Source organism: Dermacentor variabilis, chromosome 1 (genome assembly GCF_050947875.1).
Source record: "Dermacentor variabilis isolate Ectoservices chromosome 1, ASM5094787v1, whole genome shotgun sequence".
NCBI classification, from domain to species: Eukaryota; Metazoa; Arthropoda; class Arachnida; order Ixodida; family Ixodidae; genus Dermacentor; species Dermacentor variabilis.
Genome location: NC_134568.1, coordinates 179802262 through 179811487, shown reverse-complemented (window position 1 = coordinate 179811487; position 9226 = coordinate 179802262). Strand labels below are relative to the sequence as shown.

The window sequence follows — 9226 nt, the reverse complement described above, 5'->3', positions numbered from 1 at the left end:
AAAACTTCTTTTGTTCCATTTGCTTTTGTTATTGACGCTTAAAAAAAGCATGGCGGTATCACAGGTCATAAAAACTAATGCAGTCAAGGTTATATAAAAGCCAGGATGGTCTGTAGAGAAATGTTTGCCTGCCTTGCTAGTAATTTCAAGTGCCAAAGGCTGTACCAAGCATTTACCTTCACAAGGAGTTTCTTCAGTATGGCATCACCAGCCAGACTTGAAGTAGCTGACACTCGAATGTCAATGTAGCCCAGCTTAAGAGGTGTGATCAGAAAAGACACAGGTACACCATCCCGAGCTGGTACCTGAGAAGTGCCAGTGAAAGTTATAAGGACCACTGCACAACTTGTTCAGGAAACAAGTTAGCAAAGTGCAAAAACTGTGCTAAGTTATAAAACACATACACAGACAGAGCAGGCCCAGCAGCAATGCCATAAAATTTGAGCAAGGCACCTTACTAATAATTTTCCCAATGGTGCAAGTAATGCCCACATAGATGCATTAAATCGTTGCAACCACAGACACAGAACAATACTGTCGCTGTGTAGTGATGGTTAGGCCAGAACCACTAACCAGAAAGAATGGATAAAAATTCGAACTTTTAATGGGTGAACTAGTGTCCTAAAAACAAAGCAGCACTTAAGAGACAACTCTAGCAGTCTTCAAGCCTAATATTGCACGTCAATTTCTACCCACATGTGCCACCCTACATTCCAGATTGCTGGTGCTCGTGTTGATTTAAAATTGCAAAACAATATTCATGTTGCTCATACAATGATAAAATGTGCCTATTTCACCATAAAATTTGGAAGACCGTTCAAGAAATTTTGGGCACAGCAATAACATGATAACGTAATTCAGTGAAAACCAGTCAGAGACAAAAAGTAAACAACATGTGTGGCAATGTCAAGCATGGAAAAGCTTCGAAGAAAGCGAACTGCATAAGTATAACAATACAACAGTAAGCTGGAGAAATGTACCAGCCTTTCTTTATGCATGCGTTTTTTATACAACTTTTGATCATTGAAAGCACAATTTTTACACACTCTCTTTTGCTGTGTCTAGTCAATGTTTCGTGCTGCTTCAAAAATACATATAAAAATCAACTAATCAAACAAGCTTTTAAAAGCTCTCACTAGAAGTGTACACCTGGAGATGTACAACACGATATCAGCAAAACAAACAGGCACTTACTGTAACTTTCTTGGAACGTCTGTCCTTTCCTTCTTCCCCTGTGACATCATTTGACAATGAACTGAAGATGAACTCTCCAGGTCGATTCTCTAATGTCACTTCCGCCTAAAATGCATGTGCCAAGAGAAAGTTGGAAATTGCCAGCTGAACAATGCGTGCAAGACCGTCAAGGAAAAATAAAAACAACTCACAATAATAATTTAAGTTATAACATTGCGGGCTACAAAACACAAAGCTCACCTCAACCGGCTTGTTGTTGTAATTGAAAACTACACACTGGATTGCCACAGACTCTCCACGAAGTACCGAGTATGGCAAACTGGCAGTGACAAAAAATGGCCGGAAGACAGTCACCTAGCATATAAAACATTCACATTATCACAAAAACAGAACATAAATGCGCTTCAAGGAACTGCAAATTCAAGCACACAGTTTTAGGCAACAATAATAAATCTTGAACTAGTACAATGCCCCGAGCACAAGAAATCATGAATAGTTCCTTTCAACAGTTATGTGGATGGGCTTGCATGCTATCATGCTTCTCTATCTTTCCACAGCCATTTGCTTCTTCCATAACAGTTCTTCTCACTCGCATTCAACAGATGCAATAAAGTGACATGCACCCTCAACCTACATTTTTACAAAAATACCAGCAGATGTTTAACAGCAAAACTGAGGAAGTAATGGCCTCACATAATGCACACCAATGATAGAATAAAAAGTACAGTACAAGGAAATTAACTTAGAACTCACCTGCATATGGTGTATGCTGTACATTTATTAAATCTTCATGCAATCATACCACCTAAGTATTAAACTACATGCAACAGCAATTCTTTTAATACTACTCATTGCAAAATAGTGACATAATATAACATCTTACTTTTGCTTGAGAGGGTGCAATACCAAGGCCAGTGAGAGAATCTAGCGCAAATGCGCTGATTACCCAAGATGTAATGGTGTCAGGAACAGTACTTGAAATGACAGCCCTACCATCAGGACTGTGACAAGAACAAGAACAGGTTGTGATAATTAGGGATGTTTAAAGGACATCACAAATACATTTAACGATACAGCTCACAACAGTAAATTCATTTCATTGTAGTCTTGAACACGATTTCCTTTCAGTACTCAAGCAAAACAATTTCAAGGACAACCGAAAATGCAATTCAAGACATAGGTTGCCAGAGCAGAAATAAAAGCATGTACATATTTCACATGCACATAAGTTTAAGCATCTAGCACGTGCAACACAAAACTTCAAGGCGCACATAAAAGGCCATTTTGAGGACCAAATTTTTATTATTGAACTTTCGTGTTGCACAGCATACTTATTTCTATGTCAGGTTTCTAGAATGAAAATTACAAGCAAAAGTAAGTTCTGTGTTCAGATAACATTGTAGACTACAGAAGACTCTGCAAGGAAGCCTCCGAGCTGTTACCAATGTGAATTGCAACCATGATGACCACTGCACTGACCATAGTACACTGAAAAGTGTAAATACAGCACACCACAAAGTGCTTTAAAAATATAAACAAAGCAGCATCATTGCACACTTTTCAAGTATCATCCTTAATTCAACACCTACTTTCACCTGCACATTGAACAGGAAACATCAAGTTCCCGATGATGTCAGTTGCATCCCAATACACAAAAACCTCAAACTCACTGCACCCAGGAACTACCTCTACAACAGCATACAGTCAATGCAAGCCCAGTAGTGCACCAGAAAACAATGACGAAAATGGCAGCATCCACCCAAGGCGAAAGATGCAATGCAAGCTGGGTTTGCGAATACCTGGCAGTGGCATTGGTCCAAAGCCAAGTTTCAGGGTACTGCTGACGTAGCCTAATGCGACCAGGCACCTGAGGTGGTGCTTCAGGGAGCCCAGCCGGTGGAAGGACGGGATTGGTCAAGACATCAGTGTCTAGACGAATCACTTGCTTCCTCGCATAGACTGTCCGGAGTGTCCAGAGGGAGCAAATGGAAGGACGGACAAGGGCATGCAAAAGAGGTAGAAAAAAAGAGGAAAGACAAGAGAACAAGAGGGAAAACAGAGACACTGAGTAAGCATCCTACCCAAAAAAGGAAATGAGAAAGAAAACCACGAAGCCCGATGACCTGATACACTGTCTATTCGTAAACAAGCCAAAAAAAAGTTATCAGCCTTGTGAACACAAATTGCAGAATTCTTTCCTTTCATTTATGGAAACAAGATGCTTCCAGAGCATCTTTCAGTGGAGCGCTTGATAATTGCCTACTACATGTAAACTTCGCAAATAGAAGTTATAAACAGCCTGGCTTCATATACTAATTACACTTTCAAATGGCATAGAAGATGAAATCCAGTGATGGATCACTTTATAATAATGTTTGCAATAATTGACTATTAGCCAGAAAAATATAGCAACCAATATAGCCAACCCATATTAAGTTGAAAACATTTTCCCTCAAGTGCTGCTTCCCCATGAGAGAATTTTTTAAAATCTGGTTTGTTGTTTGTAAAGTCTAAGCAATGCTCCTCCTTTGCTCCAACAAATACAGTGACGACTCCATAGACAGCTATTGCAGTTAAACCTCGCTATAACAAAGTGTAAAAAGTTGGCACTTCATTACATCATAATTTTGTTATGTCAAAATAACGTACATTTAGGGTTCAGTGTTCCAGATTTTTACTTTCCCAGAAATCAGCTTACTTCGTTGGTGTTTCTTTTTTTTTTTACATCCAGGGATTTCTTTTTTGGTGGATAATTTTTTACGCCATGCTACTCTTTTTGAGTCGGTGAATATATGGTTCACTAAGTTTGTCGACACAGAAATGTGCTGTATGACCACGGGTCCTGCATTCAACACTGTAGCTACATCCAATACACAGAATAACAAAGTTTTCGGGAAGTCTAGGAAAGGCACAATGCCATACGGCAATGTGACTGTGTGGTAATAAGAGTGAGTGCATTCAATATTCAAACACAAATAGAAATGACTATTTGCAACATTATGTGGGTACAGAGCTCCAACGAATAATTAATAAAATATGGCTAGGTAGATACAACCTCGCGTCTGCTTCAGTGAACTTGCCCAGTTCATCCACGACAGTGGTTGCAGCGTGAAGACTGCAAGGACACCGACTCTGCATACCCCCTTCCTGCTTCTCATTTTTGTAGCAGCAACAAGTGAAACAGCCGTAAATAATAAAGAAAAAAAAAAAGATTCTTTGGCCGGCAGGCCAACACGCTACCTTAAAATTATCTGGCATCCTGCATCAAAGTGCTTGTAGGCCCGCAGCTGCACATGATCGCCGTCTCAACTCTGATAAATTTGCTTTCACTGACTCTTTTTCCATTTAGAGAAATTTCTAGAACAAAAATCTTGCATACCTTCGTCCGTTCAAACTGAAAACACTGAATGCTTGCTGCATATATCTTATACAAGGATTGCACCCCATGTAAAGGCTGCGCCCCAAAATTTGGGCCTGCATAATTAAGGGGAAAAGTTACTACAGAAATTAACTGTACACAAGTTGCACCACTGCAGACAGCATACGCTGCGCGATCTGTGCACGGTAATGCCATGGTGCATAAAGGCAAACTTCGGCTGTTTCTACAGTTGATAATATGATGGTAGGAATCTCGCAGACTTAAGCTTTGGTGCTATTCTGAAATTCATTTCCCACTGTCCCACGGCTTTTCCTGTCACGCTCACTATCTGCGCTTCTTTTCATAGACAAAACGTGGTGTTGCTCACAGTTCTTGGCACATGCGCACAGAGAGTTTCTGCGCTTTGTGCATATGTACAGTCAACAGCAAAAGTGTACGGGATGCGGTTTCCCCTTCGAACGTGAATTCCTGCATTGTTAAGGCATGAGACTTCGTATTTAATGAATCACTGTGTAGGTGGCGAAGGCTACTGTTGGAACATTTAATTCGAAGCTGTGTGACCATGCTTCGCGATAATTCAGCTTCTTGGCAGATCCTGCGTCCTGTAAGCTTTTGCAGTTGACTGTACATTTGTGCTATTCTGCACAGTAAGCTTACGTCGCTCCTAGAGCGTACTAGAATGTCAGTCCCTTCTGCAATGTGTAAAACATAAGCGCATGTTATTGACTGCATCATACAGCTCACGTATCGTGTAGAACACTCAATCGCTTTTATTTATTTTTTAATCGCGTAACCTTAGACATAGCGCAACATTCGAGGATGGTTTCATTTTAAGGCCACTTATAGGTGCAGTCTGTACATTTGCACATGGCGGATCGTCCTACTCTACAATTGCTTCTGCAGGTGAATGACAAAGGGAAGCTCGTTGGCTAAGCATTGGCAAAGTTCACATGTACCAGCATTCTACAGTTTAGCCTGTTGCACTGTGCATGCACATTCGAGTAATTTATGTAGGCCACTTGCTGAAGGCACCACCTGCTGCAGTACACCATCCTGAGCACTGTGCTTCGTACATACCGTACATGTTTACACAATAAGCATTCTTCACTTCCACGCCACCTGTAACCTGCATTACCCTTTTGTCTGGGACAGGACCCAGCAGCCAGGACAGGCCGGGCGCTATAGACTAAAACACTCCTTTAAACTTTTGCGTGACTTTCCATTGTGCAACCATATGTGCAGCACAACATCTGAGGACAGCTTTACCTCATAACACCAGTGTGGTATGTCTTAACAGCAGCATATAATTCAGCCATTTGGCCAGCGGCACCTGCCGTACAGTTTTCAATGAACACCTCAATATTCCTTTGTAGCAACAATGAAATTTGGTTGCATTGAAATCATGCACACATACATTTCGTTACCTTGGGGCTAAAATACATGAAGTTTTATAGGCATCGAGTTCAAAAAGTAAATTATTCATTACATTTAAGTTTGTTACATCGAGGTTTAACTGCATTATTCATCCTCTATTACTTGATACTCTCTTGCAAGCATCGATCGTTAAGCAAATACTTAATACAGCTATTAAGATAACCTCACGACTTTACTGAACAATAATCTACAACCTCCCCACATGACTGGTCTTACTGCAAGATACTGACCCTGCAAATGCTGGGCAGCAGGGAACAGACTAACAGAAATTACACAACAGATGAGCTTTGCCTTTTCCAAGGTGAAGTGGCCATATTCTCCCAAAAATAGAACAGTTTGTTTCGTTCGATCTAAACAAATTTAACACTGAAATTCTTGTGCTTTTAATGGAGCTGGAACTATCAAACTGCACAGCAAAGTGCAAGAAATTTGTGAATGCATTTTGAAAAGTTAGCTGTTGGGCGAGTTGGTACTTGTTCATGTATACAGAAAAAAATCAAGCCTGAAAAGAGGCGAACAGAGAAAAGGGAATGGGACAAAAGCATTTGTCATATAATCTTTCTCATACTAGTCTCGCTGTGTGCTCGCTTTTTCTTATATTTAGAAGAGCTTGTGTTAAAGAAACAGCAGTGAGAAGAGTAATAGCAAAGAAAGTGAGCAAGCAGTGCAAGATGCAGCTAGTGGAGCAGCCCCAAAGCAGTGGTTTCATAGTTGATGCATCACTACCAACAGGATCAGAAGCATGGGTGACATACGTAATACAAAAAGACATAATAACCAAAGCTAGTCCAATATTAGTGGCAAATAAAGCCAAAGAATTAATAATACCATAAGTATCCTACAGTGCAGATCTCAACTAGTGCAAGGTGACAATGATCACTACATACAGTTGACTTTTTGTTTATCCAAACTCAGTGAGATCATAAATCAGGCAAGATCATAGACTAACGATTAAATGAATGGCTACCTCCAAAACATCCGTCAAACCACCCAAAAAGTAAATTTAAAAGGCTCCATTTGTCACAAAGATGGGCTCAAAAATGGATATTGTACAAATGGTCACATCCAAGATTTAGGTGGTTTCGAGTGCACTGTAAACATTCCATAATCAGGTCAGCAAGTGGATCTCCAGGAAATATCTAGTTACCATACATTTAGCAGCTATCAAAACAACTAAGACTGCACACAGAAGCCAGCAGGTGGTCTAGCAAAATTTTCTATAAGCTAAAGAAGAGAGTAAACAGCAGACATGCCCTGTCACCTACACAACACATCTCTGTCAGCCTCTGTGGAATTGGGCACTTTGAATATGGCTCATAACATTTCTCTGCCACACTTCAGTTCATAGACTTAGCAGGCTCTCGTCGCAACTAACATTTGACATAAGACCGAGATACAAGCTTTTCCCTGCACAGATTGTGCAAGTGCTCATTGAGATCTTTGCACAAAAGTGAATTAAGTGAACAGCTAATTTATCTTCATTAAACAGAAGTCAACTGTAACATTACATGACATTAAATAACATTACCGACACGAACTCCCAATCATTAAAAAGATAACTTTTCAAGATTATGTAACATGGTGTCGGTTTTGCACCGTACCCCTGCACAATCGTACACCATGACAGGGGCCACTATGGCAATATGGGGGCAAGGGAGTGTGCGCTTGCAACCAAGCGAGCTGACTGGCCAGGTATCTGCAGTGCCACTCTACTTTCCTCCCGGCTCCAAACTTTTGATGCCACTGTACCATGAGCCTGGCAGCTAGCTAGCAAGTTTAACCAGAGTTGCTGATTAAATGCATACCTACACGGTGTTGAGAGGAACAGCTGATGATTTACAACTTTTTCTTCCTACTCCATAAGTTCTACGAATAGTAAGAATATTCACATTTTTTTTACTTATCGCGCTACAAGAAAAATTGATTCTTAGCAATTTCAGTACAATTACTCCAAGTAGCAAGAAGATGGGCAACACCAGAAATAACCATGATGCTATCCTGAATGCAGGCTGCAACCAAGTTATCTCTTCATTATGAGAGATGGCACTGTGGAAAGCTGAAGATTATATTCGAACATTCTCAGAATAAGATACATGAGAGGTCTCATATTTAGAGTTCTTTAACCCAGTTGTAGAACCTCATTCACCTGGTGTTCTTTAATGAACACCAAAATTCAGATTACGTTAATTCGTTTTTTTTTCGTTAAAAACATACCGACCGAAGATCCCGGCCGGCGACCATACATTTCTGAGGGCCCAATCTTCTGTTATTTCGATCTCAAGATTGGTCTTCTTCAGATAACTCGAACTTTACTGGTCAGCTTCGCCGTAATATAGCGAAGTTATGTGGTGAAGCATACCAAGAATGCAAAGGAGCCACTGTCATGAGACGTAGAACGCCTTTCTTAATTATACAGGCGCACATGCGCCGTCTTCGGCAACAGTACAGAAACCTAGACACCTAATAAGCATACTGGCAGCTAGCTGTTAAGAGCTGTTTCAGACGTTGCTCTGGTGACTGAAGCCCTCATTTTGCCAGCCATGTGCGTCTCGTATATGAGACCGTCAAGGGGGGAGCCTCGTACACGTTCTTTAATTATCCGTGTACACACACACCGTGTACCATGAAGCGGAGCAAAACCATATGTGTTTTCGGAAAGCTAGCGAAAAGGAAGGTGGCAAGATGTAAAAGCTCCGAAAGTCAAGGGACGTTTAAAGCCAACGAAAGAGCAGGGATCTACCTAAATCTCTGAAGGTCTGCCAGTAAACTTATTAGGCATCTCGGTGCTCATAATGTGACTGGAGACGGCGCATGTGCATGTGTAAATTAACACGTATGTCTCGCAACGATGACACCTCCTCCCCTCCCCTTTATATGCTTCACCGCACAACACAACTGTACTGTGGCGAAAGAAACTTTAAAGGCAAGTACAGCCAAGTGCATAAACAGTGCTTTTCGGAAGTTGTTCTGCCTTTATTTTAATATGACCCACAGGTTAATTCGACCAGTTTGATGTTAACAGAAGTCGACTGTATTCTTACATCTGATCAGAATGCAGTCTCCACATCTGGGAATTTGCTAGCGTTGCACAGGGAGCTCAAAATGAACCGATGTGATTTGTGAAGTCATTAAATGGCAGTCCTTAACATAATTACACAATCACTACTAGAAAAACTCGATATTAAAGGCACAAGCAGAAAAAACATAGCATGCACAGAG

General features: G+C 40.8%; 1 protein-coding gene across 3 annotated transcripts in view; it reads right to left on the bottom strand.

The window, feature by feature from the left end:
• Positions 1 to 9226, bottom strand: part of LOC142588558 (CD109 antigen-like) — a 142573-nt gene that overhangs the window by 38117 nt on the left and 95230 nt on the right. For 2 of the 3 annotated variants that reach the window (XM_075700405.1, XM_075700398.1), the window contains 5 exons: positions 2994 to 3153; positions 2078 to 2195; positions 1435 to 1548; positions 1195 to 1299; positions 177 to 305 (listed from right to left, as the gene is read on the bottom strand). In XM_075700405.1, coding sequence (XP_075556520.1) covers positions 177 to 305; positions 1195 to 1299; positions 1435 to 1548; positions 2078 to 2195; positions 2994 to 3153 — 626 coding nt within the window. The remainder of the gene's footprint in view (positions 1 to 176; positions 306 to 1194; positions 1300 to 1434; positions 1549 to 2077; positions 2196 to 2993; positions 3154 to 9226) is intronic. The other variant, XM_075700400.1, reaches the window with a different exon arrangement.